Here is a 16,269-nt window from a genome sequence, read left to right on the forward strand (position 1 = left end):
TAAATATATATCCATTAACATCCTCAGAGACATCTATGGTCAAATTGGGAAATTCAAGATTGCTGAAAACTCGAGATTTGCGAGAAAATGGTTACGACCAACCTGGGGTCACAAATCAAAGGTCTGGCCAGCATAAAACTAGTGGGATTTGTACCCGTGACCAATTTGTTCAAAGCATTATAATATGGTAACCACCAGTCTATTCTGCTGGTGATATGCAAAGCATTTGTCTAAAAATGTGTAGTCAACTTAAAATGATTATACACTTTATACTAATGAGCAATGCATTCATTTGTAATTTAATTCCAGAACTATGCTGTATACGAAGTGGGTTTTTGTTTGGTTTATAGCTCGTTTTAAGTTTATATGCTTCAAATCGACTGTTAAAGATCATTGTATTTTCTAAATATATAATGTGTATACAAATTAAATAAAAATAGTATATTTAATAAACAATGGCTGGTTGAATTCATCTTGGCAGCCATTTTAGTTTAGTTGTTTGCACGAAATAGGCTTATTTGAGAGTATTGATTTTTGTATTTACAAGGCTTGAATCATAAACTTTCTTTATACTTGGTAATAAGTAGAGATCCCCCTACATGTGGCTGCAATTTTCTTAGAAATGGTAAAACCATCAGTATTCAAAGCAAGAGGGCAAAAAAAAGTTGTAAAAACATGTCCTTTATAAGAAATTGAGCCAATCTCTAGTAATATGGTCTTAGGTAAATGACCTGTAGCTTTTTTTAGGTAATTTAAGATAGTAGGAACTTTCTTTAAATAATACCTAATTTTTATTTATTGTGTTGCTATTGAATTTTATATTGCATCTTTATTTATTGCAAAATATTACGAAAGAAATTTATGTATTAATAATTTTTCATATTGAAGTTTTTTTGTGAGAATTGCTTGAATTGAGGTATACATATGTTATATTCAAACAGATAAACAACATTAAAATTACATTATCAGTCTAGAGTTTGAATCGTTCGGTTGTGTAACAATCATAAAGCAAGGTCAGAACTACATAGTTCTCAGTTTCTAAAACCGCATTGGCAAAATATTAATATATTAAATTTAAAATATCTCGTTACATATTTGATTTGGGATCAGGTGTATGTTTATCTATTTAATCGGTGGCTTATGATATCGTTCAATTTGCAATTGCAGACAATCACAGTTTGAGGGCGTTGGTGCGTGGAGTCGTCGCCGAGCTGATCGCCGTAGCAGTAAAGAGCCGCACAGTGCGCATAGCGTCGCCAACAAGTCTTGCCCAACCCCGGAATCCAGCAGTAGGCTGACGTCGTCGACGCCGACCAGTTCGCGCAAGCGCTCGGCTCCGTCTAGTCAAAACACCGGCGAGAGCAAACGCACGAAACGCACCTCGGTCATCATCAGCAGCAGCAGCCACAACGCAAACACCAGCTCAAGCCCGTCGGTACAGGACTGCGTAGCCCACCGAACTCGCTCGAAGAGTCTCAACAACACCGTCGACACTCCGACGAGTACGCCCGTTTTGCCATATTCTCTCAGTAAGTTCCGCAGGCTGATAGTCGACACCGAGCCTGCCGCTCCGCAGTCCAGCTCGATCGTCCAGAAAGCGACCAGTCATCTAGAGGGTTCGTTGTTCCCACTCGAAGATCGCGACTTCAACTATTCGCCGTTTAGCGCCTCGACCGCCACCGACATCGTAGACTCTGATCATTCTCTCTACACGCCCACTCGCTCCAAGAACAAGAAGAGGAGTCGCAAGTCGAGGAGTAACAACGTCAGCGTCGTCAATAAGAAGGTTCGCTACAACGGTCTGCTGCAGAATAGGTTTGCGGCGGCTGCGACGACCACTAGCCGGTTGCAAGCTGCGTTGCAGTCCGAAGGCAGCACGAGTCACTTGAGCAACAGAGGGCCTGTGGCGAGGCCGTCGTTGATTCCTCGTCGGGTACCCTCCACAGTACAAAACAGAACATATCCTTTAAGAAATAGAAGTGCAAATATATTAAATTCTAGTGAAACCAATCTACGAGACAGTTCCGGTGAGTTTTTTTCGTTCGATGTGTTATTTACCTATTATGTATGTGCTTTTTGTTTTATCTTGTATTAATGCTTTTTATTCGTTGCAGTGAGTTCCACCACAAGCGATAGTTCTCTGTATGCTCAACCTTCGAGCTCCAGTAACGTAAATACTACTCTGACAAGTAAAAAATCGAAAAATAATCCAGCGTTCGGAGCTAAGAGTGTTTCAGGTGATTGATGTCAATATTTATATGCTTACGAATTGAAATACCGCAAATCTTTAGATAAAACTGACTTATCTCGGAAATCTTTCCAAATGCGAATTTTAATATCTTAATTGGGTTTATATATTTTTTTTAACTCAAAACGGCTTTTTACTGTTATGTTATAAAGTTTTGCTCATGGAAATCATTAAATATAAATTGGGTATGATTAAACTGTATACTGAGAAAAATACTTTATATCTTAAAAAAAAATGTTTGTGCATTAAAAATTTGTTTTATTTTCGGTGCATTAAACAATCTTTTATTTTGCATCGAATAAAATATTTTGGCATAATAAAATGACCGTTTAAAAATATGAAACGATCATTCGAAAAAATAGATTTTAGCATAAGAATGGATACAAAAAGTGGCAACGTTGTAGTAATCCGCTATTGACAATTGTCAAAAGTGTTTGTTCTTATGTTTCTCACTAGTGAAATGTAAGCTTAAATAAATAAAACCAATCCTACCCTAACCAAACCATAAATAAATAAAACCTAACCAAACTTTGGTTCGTACTTTAGTATTCGCGACGTTGCCGATAAAGTTCATATGTCATTCATTTTAATGCACATTTCATCCACTTTTTAAGTAGCAAATATTTTTTTCAATGACCAAAGCAAACCTAATGCAATCTGTATCCGTCATTTAGAAATGCACACAAAACTTTTGTAATATATAGAAAAAATTTTAAATTGTTTTTTAACCCTTTGACTGCTACAACAACGATAAATCGTTGTTTTGAAATCGGCTAAGATTGCTACGACGATCGTTGTTGACGTCATTAATTGTCGTATTTCATTACTTTCTTTGCCAACGCATCAGTGGCACGAAACATTTTTTTTATATACGTATTTATATTTATTTTTCAATCAAGCTTTATAAATATTTATCAATTTTTTAAAAGCTCTTCAATTTCGGGTTCATCATCAAAGTAAATTTCGGGTTCGTTGTCAAAGTCATATAAGGAGTTATTACTTGGGAATTGATTATTGTCGATAAATTCATTTTCAGAATCAGTAGAGCTGCTGATTTGTCGAGTTCCTCGGCGAGGAGCTATTATTTCGCTTTCGTCACTTTCACTGTCCGATATCATTTTGCAGAGTTAAAATAAATGGCAAAAAACAATAGAAATCCGCTTTCAATTATATAGATCACGAGACGTCATGAATTCGTGCAATCAATCAAATGCAACTGAAATGCATACAAAATGTTTATGATACATGTTGAAAAATTATTTGATTATTAGAAACTTCGCATCCTTGTGTGTCTCGCTCACACATACACAATTAAAACCAAGAAAGAAAGAGAGAAAGACCGCTACCTGTTTCAAATGTATCGCATGTTTTAACAACGACAAATACATCGATGTCTAAAAATAGATTATTGAAAAAAATAATGCGTCGGAAACAATCGTCAAAACTTATTTAGTGTATATATGTAGGTATCTCTTTCGCACGCACGCATGTAAAAGCAAGACAGAAAGAGAGAGCGCGAGTCCACAACTGCTTCTTAAAAATGTATATAAAGTATTAAAAAAATTACGCGCGTTCGGCGAAGCAAGTATGTAAAAAAATATATTATATTTATTTTTTTATAAAGTAATTACAAATGTTAGCATTTTTCGCTTGGACATTGAAAAACCTCGTAGCAGTCAAAGGGTTAAATGCACATTTATTTTATAAAGTGGACGTTTAAATTGTTCGGATTTTATATAAATTTAAATTATTATAATAGATCTAATTTAAATTATTATAATAGATAATCTTGCGTGAATGAAGTTTGTACAGCATTGTATAGATTAAGCGCTTACTAGAAAATATGTCGACAACGACAGTTTAGAGAACGACAACCCTAATGTGTTGCTTATGAATAAATTGTCATTGTTGTAAAATACGTTTGGATGAATTTATATGTAGAAAATAAAATACTTGAAAGCACTGATGTGAATGAATAAAAAAGTAGTAAAAGTTAACATTCGTATCAGAAGCTTACGTATGATTTTATTTCAACAATAATTTTATCTTTTTTGAAAACACCAATCTCTGTTCTTGGTTAGTCTTACCGCATACGAGCGAGTAGTGTACATTTCTTTCATTTCATAAACATCCGTTGACCAAATAATATTGTTAAATCGAACTTTGCACCATTACAATATGTGAAAGTTGATTTGTATAGAAAGCAGCATGGAAATTTAACTAGTCACTCGATATTTGAATCCGGCCCTTGAAGGATCAAAGCATAGTTACATTACATATTTCCTTATTTTCATATTTGGACGTTTCAGATACCAAGAGGAAACCGAGTCAAAACACGAGATCGTCTAACGTAGTCGAACCGCTATCTTTGAGAAGTGGAAAGGTATTGTAATTTTACACGAACAATTTATGTATATAGAATTTGACGCATGTGTGGATACCTGATATAATGCTGATTCATTATTTTTTTTTGCAGAATATTACTTATAATCTGGGTGCAAGACTTAGCAGAGGTGGTGGGAGTGCGAGTCACTCTGACTCTTCTCCAAAAAGACAAGTATAATATTTCACAGATAACGTTTCTGATCTGTATTAATTTTGAATGCGGTGTAATTATCTTTTTTTTTTCTTTAATTTATTTGCAGTCATCCCGAAGCATTTCTATATTGAATAGTGAATGTGAAGGAACAAGGCGTACCACACGGTGTGCAGGGGCGACTGGTGTGGTGGACATGCCCCAACAGACACACCCTACTACCACATCTACCGCATTTAACAACAAGCGTGATAAAAAAGGTATTGTATTATGTGTTCTAAATACTGCAGTTGGAAAATATTTCGGTTTTATCAATGTTTTGTATTTTAGGTAAGAGCAGTCTGGGTTCCTGTGCGAGCAGTGGGGGCAGTAGTGCGGGTGGGCGCCGCCCCCCGCCGGCTCCCTCATCTCAATCTCAGTCGATATCACATCCACCGTCGAATCAGCAAGCCGCTGTACCGACGGTTAATATCAGTCATGCTATTCTGACATGTCTGATCGACTTTGTGCACATTGTTATACTAATGGGTGTGTTTTATTGCAGAGCGCAATTGCGTCAACTTCAAATCAGCAGTCGGGATCTCCAGCAAATATGGGAGGAGGTACAAATCCCGATTCCAAAGTGAAGTTCAAGGGTTAGTGCGATTTTTTTCCATATGTATATCGTATATTTCTATTACGATTTCTTCTTATCTATGTATGACTCCTATTTAAAATCGATAAGCTTAGCTTATTTACAAAAATCGACAGTATATTATCTATTGTATATATTATTTATATATATTGCGAAGATTTAAATATGTACGAGCTAGATAAGCACAGTGAGGGGAGGAGGGTTTGGTTACTTAATAATCTTGAAAAAATATATAATTTTTGGAAACAAGCTAATAATGATTACAAAAAAGTAAAAAAAAGTTTGGGAATTGCTGTTCTTGAGCATTGATTATTTTGTAAGTGATCATTTGTTTGGTCGATTGTTGTAAATGCTTTGTAAAAAAGGTTCGGCAAATCTTTAACAATGCATTTACAACATTTGAACAAAGGACGGCCCCCTCAGGGTCCAGGCTTTAGTGATCATAGTATTATATTATTCTAATGTTATCACAATAGTGGCCGCTGACTCATATTTGCATCATGTTGGTGCCAACGCTTACTGGCCGCTGATACATATATGATTCACGACTGTGCGAATATATTTTTCGTCCAGAATATATTTTTCAGTCCACTGATATATATTTGTATCACGTTTTCGTTTATGACGAAAACGTGATACATAATTGTATCATCGGTCACAAACGATTGACGCAAACGTGATACAAAAATATATGAGAGGACTGAAACAGTTCGCGCAGTTCGTAAATCATTTATGTACCAGCGGCCACTAAGCGTTGTGCACCCAACATGATACAAATATGAGTCAGCGGCCACCATTAATGTACAGCATAATTGGAAAAAGAGCTCAAAAACCTCTTACTTTTGATAATCGATAAAATTCGTATAGGATTAATTAAAATTGAAATTCACGAAAGCAACCAAAATAACTAAAAAGGTGGACGTCTCACGAGAAACTTCATCTGGATTTAATTTTGGGGTGAAATAGGAAGAAACAAGCGAAAGATAAAATAATGAAATAAAACGGGTAAAAGGGTGTGACAAACACATAAATACCACAAATTATACCATTAAACTGATTATCTTTATTAATTTTTTTTTCTTTAATACTTTACTGAATAAATTCTCTTATTTTTTTTTTCTACACCCCTAAATCTAATTCTATAAAATATTTAAGTTATAAAATTAATAAAATTAAGTGACAATGATAAATAATTTATTTTCTATTTTTGACCCCTTTTCTCACGAAGTTTCTCACGAGAAATTTCATCTGGATTTAATTTTGGGGTGAAATAGGAAGAAACAAGCGAAAGATAAAATAATGAAATAAAACGGGTAAAAGGGTGTGACAAACACATGTTGCGAGTTAAAATGGTTCCACGAGAAAAAATATATTGAACAGATTCCTATTTTATCATTTATATATGAAGTATATATCCAGTTAGAGAGATGCCATTGATTAAAAATATTTTAACAACACGAGTTTTCTAGATTCCAAGTGCAGACTACGTAAATACGAGAATTCTCGTGACCCGCCTGCAAAGTGTTAAGGCTTACCATTGTGATGGCCTCAAACCGATTTTGTCCTGAATGTGTACATGTAATAAGTTTGATTTTTTTAAACGTAATTGTTTAATAATTTAGGAACCGGAGAGGACGGTGGTTCAGCAGCTACCGAGAGCACAGTTGCGAGCGCCGTCAGCGTAGGGGAATCATCATCTGATGATAGCGAGGTTGGAAGACTTCAGGCACTGTTGGAATCTCGTGGACTACCACCGCATTTACTCGGGGCTCTCGGACCGCGCATGCAACACCTGCTACACCGCACCATGGGCTCTACCACATGTAAAAACAAATTATTATTTAATAATATTTCACTCACAAATTTCATGCACAAATCTCACATGCATATATATATATATATATATAATTTTTACAGCATCTAAAGCCACACAATTGCTAACCGGTTTGCAAGCGACAGGCGATGAAGGCCAACAACTGCAAGCTGTGATAGAAATGTGTCAGTTGCTAGTTATGGGTAACGAAGATACACTGGCCGGTTTTCCGGTGAGGCAAGTCGTTCCCGCTCTGATAACTCTGCTGGGAATGGAGCACAATTTCGATATGGTATAATATAATCGTCTTTTTTTTTTACTGTGCTCATGATTATTTAATTATTTTTTTTATTAAATATGTATTATTTTTAGATGAATCACGCATGCCGAGCTCTAACGTACATGATGGAGGCTTTGCCTCATACATCCGGAGCTGTAGCTCTTGCTGTTCCCGTCTTCTTGGATAAACTACAAGCCATAACTTGTATGGATGTCGCTGAACAAAGTCTCACCGCTTTGGATATGTTGTCTCGTCGACATTCAAAACCTATATTACAAGCTGTATGTCTTATTTTGTTTGATTTATCTCGGACTGTATGTATGTTGAAAGTTATTTTTCATTTACTTTTATTACAGAGAGGAGTATCAGCTTGTTTGATGTATCTAGATTTCTTTTCAATCAACGCTCAAAGAGCTGCTTTGTCCATTACATCTAATTGTTGTCAGAATTTACAAAGTGATGAGTTCGTTTTTATCAGAGATTCGTTGCCATTACTTGCTGGAAGGTTTGTATTATTATTTTTTGTTTTATACTATTGACATTATTTTATCGTATAAATCATGAATTGAATGTTTCAGGTTGACTCAACAAGATAAGAAGTCCGTTGAGAGCGTGTGCTTGGCATTTTCCAGACTCGTCGATAGTTACCAAAATGATCCCGTTCGTTTGCAAGAAATTGCCAGTACCGATTTGCTTACTAATTTACAACAATTGGTGTGTATACGTTGCAGATGAAATATTTAATATTTTTCCAATGTATCTCTCGTATTAATATTATTGTTTATTTTTAGCTTGTTGTTTCACCTCCGGTGATTAGTACCGGTACGTTCATCACAGTATTGAGAATGTTGAGCGTGATGTGCTCAAGTTGTCCTGAATTAGCAATAACCTTGTTGCGACAGAATATAGCCGACACATTACTGTTCCTTCTCACCGGTTCTACCGTACCAAATCCTCAAGAAGAGGTTTTTTTCTTTTATTATTTATTTGTGTTATATAAAACTTTAATGATCGTGTTTTAATTATTGTAATGCTTTTTTTAGGTTGAACTTGTTCCAAGATCGCCTCAAGAGTTGTACGAAATTACGTGCCTCATTGCAGAGTTGATGCCACATTTGCCGAGCTCAGGAATATTTGCTGTCGATTCGTGTTTGGAACGACCTTGGGGTGCTACTAATCCGCCTGATCATCAAGCGCAATGGCAATGGAGAGATGATGCCGGTAATTGATTGCTTTTTGAAAAAAAATACCTTTAAAATGGTTCACATGAGAAAAATGACAGGTTTTTTTACTAGTTACGATTAACTCTAATTTATATGTTGAGAGTTTATTCTTCCTTGGGAATACTTGTTCCTGGTTAGTCCTTGAACTATGTTTTTTTTTTGCATTGGTTTTAAACTTCATGTGTATGTATCCTTAAACTGCAATGCATTGTGCCAAGTCTCACGTGAAATAAATTTTTCTTTTTTTTTTTATAGGAGTTTGGCGCTCATATGCCGCAGTTGATTCGAGAGTAATAGAAGCTGCTCACCAGAATTCCGAAGACGAAGTTTCCTTGAATGCATTGGGTCGAACATACATTGTTGATTTTCTGTCTATGAAGCAAATAAACGAAGACACAGGAACTACGAGACCCGTACAACGCAGACTAGGACCGTCACCTGCGCCTTCCCCAGCATCTCCACAAACAAACGCCGCTGAAAATCAAGGTTTATAATTACACGCATATATTCAATTTTAATATGTTTTTAATGAATTGATTTTTTATTAATATTGTATGAAACACTTGCAGCTGGAAATGTCGTCAGTAACGTCACTGGAAGCAGGTGGGGCACGGCTGCAGGAGTCGCCGACGCTCGTACAGCATGTCTAAGAGGCTCTTGTGGCAAACGTGTATTAGCACTCTCCGCCGTACTCTTGGAAGTATACTCGAGCTCTGCCGGACCAGCCGTACGCTGTCAATGCCTCAAAGCTCTGCTTCGTATGGTCTATCATGCCGATGCGGAGATGCTCACGCGCGTGTTGAAGTATCAAGTGGTATCGTCACACATCGCCGGAATGATGGCTTCGAACGATTTGCGCATCGTCGTAGGATCGCTGCAAATGGCTGAGATACTGATGCAGAAATTGCCCGATGTGTTTGGAGTGCACTTCCGTCGTGAAGGTGTCATGCATCAAGTACGTGTCATTGCATTATTTATCGTGTTGTGTAGAATGTTCTATATTGATTATGTTCGTTTGGTTCAGATACAACAATTGGCCGATCCGTCGATTCCGTTGTGTGTCAGCCCTCCCAAGTCGGCCACAAAGAGTATCGGCGCTGCCGCTGTGACTGCGTCACCTGCCGCAACTACGGTTAAACGAGACCTGACGTCCGGTTTAAACGTACATAGCTTGATGCATTACTCGTCCGGAAACAAAAGCAAGGTTGGTTGTGTTGTATTCGAGGAATGTTTCATATATTGTACATAATAATGTATTTATATTATGTGTTCGTTTAATTTTAGGGCTCGGCGAATTCCGGTAGTATGAAAGGAACTGTGCCTGTTGCTAGTGTCGTTGCTCCGTCAATCATCAGCGTCAACTTAGCACCAGGAACGTCTGCGCATCCGTCTTCTCTTATCAATTCGACATCAGGTAAAAAAATCATAGTAATACTAATACTAATAATATTTGTTTGAATGCAGCTGTCGCAATAGAAAAATAAATCACTTGGATCACTTGTTAATCTAATCTCCGCATGTTTTCATTTACGATTGAGTCTATTTCTGACAGTTTCAGTTTGAATCGTCTCGGTGTATTGTAATATTTTAAATGTTTTTAGGAATTTCTATAGAGACCAGTTTAAGCAGTACAAATCCAAACGGTAGCGCCGCTTCGTTGGAATCTGGTCAGTCTACCATAGAGATACCGTTACCGTCAATAATATCTACACAAGAGCATAGGTTTGTTTAGATTGATTTTGATTTATTGTTTATAATTATTATGATATGAAATATAATTGATGCGTTTTGGGTTTAGATCGCAAAGTCCGGTATCGATGAGGATCACTGATGTGTTGAAACGAAAACGTGCTCCGAAACGAACGGTGGAACGCGCGGCGGCGGGAGCCGGAGCCGCTGCTAATAATCGTCACCGACGACAGGAAGAACCTTTAGAAATGCCCTCGACACATCACCACCATCATCCACACGGTAAGTCACAATTCTGCCCAATGTGTATATAAGACTCTTCCTAGCCAAATAACGTAGTTAAAGCTATTTATAATGCGAGGTTTGTTTTATTAGTCGATCTAATAATATGCAATTCATTTCATACAGGATCCTCGTTCAGATTCAAACTCGGCGGTGCCTCATCTAAGACCCAATCGTTCTTAGCTTCGTTGAATCCAGCTCGATGGGGTCGACAACACGGCACGCCATCAGGTCTCGGAGCCATAGCTAGAGACTCTATCCAGTCCAACGCTAACATTGCCGCTCAAAATCGTGAGAAGGCTCGTCAGTGGGTGAGGACCCAAGCTGGTGCATTGGTGACAGAGCATGGCGGTGTAGGCGGAGGTCGCACCGGAACAGCCCACCCTGCTAGTGGCGTTTTGGCTCGTCTAACTGCCGCCGTTCAGAGACTTCGCGCTCCGGATCCGGCCGCTTTGATCCAACTGAAAGACGTGCTCGTCGACAGTGACATATCGCCGTTTGAGGTTAACCATTCGGGACTGATCGGTGCGCTCCTCAGTTTCTTGACTTCCTGCGGGGAACGCGAACCCGCAGAGATGGCGGCGAGGGACGCCAGGCTCAGGGCGTTCTTGAACGTTTTCGCCGATATGCCCCTCGATATCGAGTGAGTATACTACGAATTGTATTTATAACATCCCCAGTGTTGAATTGTTTTTAATTTATGTACATCTTGTTATCGCAGTGTTATGGAGCCGATGTTTCATTATAATCCATCGAGTCTGTCGGCCTTAGTGAGCAAGATAAACGCTTGCGTTTCACAATTGGAACAATTCCCGGTGCGAGTACATGATCTTCCTGCAAGGCCTTCCACTAGTGCACTTAGATTTTTCAATACACATCAACTCAAGGTATTTATTTCTCACAATACAGTGATAGTTTTTCTCCGTTACAAAGCTCAATTCTAAATAAAATCATTTATTAGACCAGACACAATCTATCAGCTAATCAGTTGGAAAGTTGAGTTTGACTTATAGTTCATAAATTAATTTTATGTGTATATTTGCAGTGTAATCTTCAGCGTCATCCAAACTGTACTAATTTAAAACAATGGAAAGGCGGTACAGTCAAAATCGATCCGTTGGCTTTAGTTTATGCAATAGAAAAGTATGTACAATTTATTTATATTTTAATATGAACATTTCAACGTGGTGGCTATTTAAATTTTTTTATTATTTTATTTTATTACAGATATCTGGTAGTTAGAGGTTATGCTAGGCAACGTGAATCGACCGGCAATTTGAGCGGAGGAAGTGCAGGCCAAGGAGCATTGAGCACGTCCCACCAACTGACTCCGGATTCAGATGATGACAACAGCGATGATGATATTGACGATTCGCTTGCCACAGTCGTCATTTCCCAAGGCAAATCTAAACACAAATTGCAATTCCTCATCGGCGAAACGGTACTTCCATACAATATGACAGTGTACCAAGCCGTCAGGCAATTCAGTCCGCAGATAAACGACCAATCAGAAACCGACACCGACACTGAAACACCTTTGGGTATTTATTATTTTATTTATTCATTTGTTTATTATGATATTTATATGTGTTTGTAATTAATATTTGGTGATTGTTTTAGGCAATGCTGGTGTTTGGATTCAAACGCACACAATATATTATCGTGCTGTCGGTCCGGAAGGTGGGGCCAGTGCTACCGCCGGTGCTGGCCAGACGTCTTCCACTCCTCAAGGATCTCAGGGTGCATCCGGTCGCAAAGGAAAAGGCACTTCGACCAAATCGAATAATAGAAGGAAAACCGACGATTTGTGGAACGGTGTGTTTATATGCATGTACTGCATTGATACCGATAACATAACATTGAGATGGTTTTAATTGTTGATTTAATTGTTTTCGTAGAAGGACAAGTGCCGGGGGTGTCGTCAGCTTTGGGGCGTTTGCTCGAACCTCGTCTGCCCGCCGTAGTGACCGTAAATGATGCTGCTCTATCGGCGTTGGCTTTGTTGCGTTCGCTTCATGCCATATGCCGTCATTGGCAGTGCCTCTATCGGGCCTGTCCACAACTTTCAAGGCCGCTGTTGCCACAATCCGATTTCGTCAATTCGAAGGCGAGTTTGATTTTTGTTTGAAAACTATTTTAATTGTATTTTGTAAATCAAAATTTCAGAAGAATGATAAGCCACCACATCTGACTGATTATTGTGTTTTATCTTTATAGTTAGCGGCAAAGGCTAGCAGGCAACTTCAAGATCCGCTCGTAATAATGACGGGAAATCTACCTCAGTGGTTGCAACAAATTGCATTCGCATGGTTAGTTTTTTTTTTTAAATTTTAATAAAATTTGATTTAATTGGATATTAATTTATTATGCTTCGTTTTCAGTCCGTTCTTATTCCCGTTGGAGACGAGACAGTTACTGTTTTACGCCGTGTCGTTTGATCGAGATCGTGCATTACAGCGTCTGTTGGATTCGAGTCCGGAATTGAATCACGCTTCGAGCGATTCCACTGAGAGAGTGGCGCCGAGATTAGACCGTCGTAAGAGGACCATATCTAGAGATCATATTCTAAAACAAGCCGAACAAGTCATACAAGACTTTGCACATTCTAAAGCTTTGCTAGAGGTAATGAAGCCAATTCCTAAATTTTAATTTGATAATATATGCACAATGTTAAACTTTTACCGTTTTTATTTTAGGTTAAATATGAAAACGAAGTCGGCACCGGATTGGGCCCGACTTTGGAATTCTACGCTTTGGTTTCGTTAGAGTTGCAGCGTGCCGATCTAGATCTGTGGCACGGCAGTGAAAATTTCAAACAGAAGCCGTCTAGCTTCGGCGTAGATGTGATAAAGAGCAATCAGGTTGTCGTGAAGCGAGACCCTGACGACAGTCCGCTCACCATCGATCCGGCTGTGAATTTAGCCTCGAGCGTTTACAACAACTTGAATTTGACCGAAGAGCATAATAGGAATTCTCAAAATGCCAATCCAGACAATCATTTGCAATCGTTCGATATGCCTATGATAATGGATTCAGCCGATTTGAATCTGAACAGCGAGGTTGCGGCGCAAGACGGACAGGTCGTGAGTCCCGTGGATGTCACCGTAGATAACACGACCAAAGAGAGTCAACTGCCGGCTCAGACCGAGGTTTCGTACGTCAATTTGCCGTGTGGACTGTTTCCGCAAGCGATGGGACGGAATACGAAAATATCTCAACTGTCTAGAATCAAAGCCAAGTTCCGCTTTTTGGGCAAGTTTATGGCTAAGGCTGTCATGGATTCACGAATGGTATGTATTTGATTTTTGTTATGTATTTGTGTGAGTCTTAATGAGACTTATTTTGAAACTTTTGCTTTGCAGTTGGACTTGCCGTTTTCTATATCGTTCTATCGTTGGATCGTCGGTGAAGAAAACTGTCTCGGACTCGGTGATGTCCGACACGTTGCGCCGGAACTATGGCGTTCGCTTTGTCGTCTTCAGAAGGTTGCTTTGAACGCTGACACCATACGAAGGGATATTACACTGTCTCCTGAAAGGAAACGAGAAATGGTATGTATACTAATTTAATGCAATGTTCATTTGAAATGTTCATAATATTCACTGTTTGGTTTTTTTTTTCGTAGATTGATGCTTTGGAATTGGATGGGTGCCCTATTGAAGAGTTGGGTCTTGATTTTATTCTTCCTGGTCATAGTTGTACGGAATTGAGACGCGGAGGACGGGATATGCCCGTCACCTCTCACAATTTAGGACAATATATTTCGCTTGTTGTACATTGGTTATTATTTGAAGGTACGTTACCAGGTCCAATGTGATCGGCAATCAGTTGAATTTCATTTATTATATGCTTTTTGTATTACAGTGAGGTTTTAATCAATTTTTATATCATATAGGTGTCAATAGACAAATGGACGCTTTCCGTGAAGGATTCGAATCTGTTTTCCCATTAAACAATTTGAAAATGTTTTATCCTGAAGAGTTAGAAGCAATATTTTGCGGAACATCTACAGGTTTGTTATATTTAATTTTTTATTATGTATTTTTTTTGTATAATATAATATTAAATGAATGTTATATTTTAGGTTCTAACGGTAGTATTGGTCCGCGTTGGGACGTTAGACTGTTGACTGAAGCGTGTCGTGCTGATCACGGATTCACCTTTGAATCCCGCGCTATACGATTCTTCTTAGAAATTTTGTCATCATACGATACAAACGAACAGCGATTGTTCTTGCAATTCCTCACTGGCAGTCCTCGATTGCCGACTGGAGGTACGAATGAAACCAACAGTTTTTTATTTCCGTTTTTTTATTTTGAATGTGTTGTAAAAATTTTTAATATTATATTTTAGGTTTTAAATCTCTGTCTCCACCATTGACCATCGTGCGGAAGACGCTAGAGTCGAACGTCAATGCAGACGACTATCTACCGTCGGTCATGACCTGCGTGAACTACCTCAAACTCCCAGACTATTCCTCGATCGAAGTGATGAGAACCAAATTAAGGATTGCTGCTAGCGAGGGTCAACACTCCTTCCATTTATCATAAGTGATGTTTATTGTCAGTGAATTTTGAAATTCGTTATATATATATATATATATATATATATATATATATATATATATATATATATATATATATATATATATATATTATATTATATTATACATATAAAATATAACGGACGTAATTTTTAAATTTAAGTGAAGCTTTTCTGTGCAATTTTTATGAACCGCGTGAAAATTATGGTGATATAATTTTTTGTAATAATTATATACTTTTGAACCGTGTTGAATGTGAACTCTTCATGATGAATATACAAGTGATTATAAATGTAGCCATGTGACCATTTCACTCCTAGTGGACTCATAAGTGTTTTCGACACGCGCATACTAAACCAAGGAATGAACTATAGGACGGTATATAAATACTATATTATTATATCATAGTGATAGTACTTTTATACGAAAATTTTCGCTCAAAGTAATCTTTTTCTGTATACATTTATATAAATATGATGCTCAACAGTGCTTATGATTTTTTTCAAATGATTTCATTTCTGCAAAGAAGGTGAGCATTTTTGAAAAGAAAAGAATAAAAAAAATAAGCTGCAAAACCATATTTATTGTCCTTAGATATTTTCGTTTTGACGGCCAGTGGAAATTTTGTGTGAGCTAATGTGAGGAAATGACTATTTAATCAATCAATATATGAAGTATATATATATAAATATATACACATATATATGTAATATTAATGATGATGTGATGTACAGTAATTTTAATTGTATTACACACCCCATACACTTACACAAACTCATTGCTTAATAACTGTGGTGTTGTGTGGTATGCGATATAAACAAAAATAGACGAAGCAAGTAATAAACGTATACACACGACGAGCATTCAAAAAAGATTTGTACATATATATAACAGTATATTAAAGTTATATTGTAATGTAATCTCTGGTCAAATGCACAAAATTGATTGAAGGTTCTACGATAGAGAAATATAATGTGAAAAATGAAATAGAATGATCCGGTTCACTCTCTGATAGTAAATA

The 16,269-nt window shown here is 37.5% G+C and overlaps 1 protein-coding gene across 1 annotated transcript in view; it reads left to right on the forward strand.

The window, feature by feature from the left end:
• Positions 1–15,306, forward strand: part of ctrip (E3 ubiquitin-protein ligase ctrip) — a 38,947-nt gene extending 23,641 nt beyond the window's left edge. The window contains exons 3-36 of the mRNA XM_077437696.1: positions 1,168–2,027; positions 2,115–2,237; positions 4,558–4,631; positions 4,725–4,805; positions 4,894–5,044; positions 5,115–5,248; positions 5,329–5,419; positions 7,041–7,241; positions 7,336–7,523; positions 7,604–7,792; positions 7,868–8,016; positions 8,090–8,225; positions 8,303–8,476; positions 8,555–8,732; positions 8,990–9,220; positions 9,304–9,689; positions 9,759–9,938; positions 10,019–10,148; positions 10,336–10,456; positions 10,533–10,705; positions 10,832–11,348; positions 11,427–11,592; positions 11,751–11,848; positions 11,933–12,246; positions 12,326–12,520; positions 12,604–12,812; positions 12,923–13,014; positions 13,087–13,327; positions 13,402–13,995; positions 14,068–14,256; positions 14,331–14,499; positions 14,601–14,717; positions 14,790–14,978; positions 15,059–15,306. Coding sequence (XP_077293822.1) covers positions 1,168–2,027; positions 2,115–2,237; positions 4,558–4,631; positions 4,725–4,805; positions 4,894–5,044; positions 5,115–5,248; positions 5,329–5,419; positions 7,041–7,241; positions 7,336–7,523; positions 7,604–7,792; positions 7,868–8,016; positions 8,090–8,225; positions 8,303–8,476; positions 8,555–8,732; positions 8,990–9,220; positions 9,304–9,689; positions 9,759–9,938; positions 10,019–10,148; positions 10,336–10,456; positions 10,533–10,705; positions 10,832–11,348; positions 11,427–11,592; positions 11,751–11,848; positions 11,933–12,246; positions 12,326–12,520; positions 12,604–12,812; positions 12,923–13,014; positions 13,087–13,327; positions 13,402–13,995; positions 14,068–14,256; positions 14,331–14,499; positions 14,601–14,717; positions 14,790–14,978; positions 15,059–15,255 — 7,237 coding nt within the window. The 3' untranslated portion in view covers positions 15,256–15,306. The remainder of the gene's footprint in view (positions 1–1,167; positions 2,028–2,114; positions 2,238–4,557; positions 4,632–4,724; positions 4,806–4,893; positions 5,045–5,114; positions 5,249–5,328; positions 5,420–7,040; positions 7,242–7,335; positions 7,524–7,603; positions 7,793–7,867; positions 8,017–8,089; positions 8,226–8,302; positions 8,477–8,554; positions 8,733–8,989; positions 9,221–9,303; positions 9,690–9,758; positions 9,939–10,018; positions 10,149–10,335; positions 10,457–10,532; positions 10,706–10,831; positions 11,349–11,426; positions 11,593–11,750; positions 11,849–11,932; positions 12,247–12,325; positions 12,521–12,603; positions 12,813–12,922; positions 13,015–13,086; positions 13,328–13,401; positions 13,996–14,067; positions 14,257–14,330; positions 14,500–14,600; positions 14,718–14,789; positions 14,979–15,058) is intronic.
• Positions 15,307–16,269: the final 963 nt, after the last annotated feature.

The sequence above is a fragment of the Arctopsyche grandis genome, chromosome 9, assembly GCF_051622035.1.
Source record: "Arctopsyche grandis isolate Sample6627 chromosome 9, ASM5162203v2, whole genome shotgun sequence".
In the NCBI taxonomy this organism is placed as follows: domain Eukaryota; kingdom Metazoa; phylum Arthropoda; class Insecta; order Trichoptera; family Hydropsychidae; genus Arctopsyche; species Arctopsyche grandis.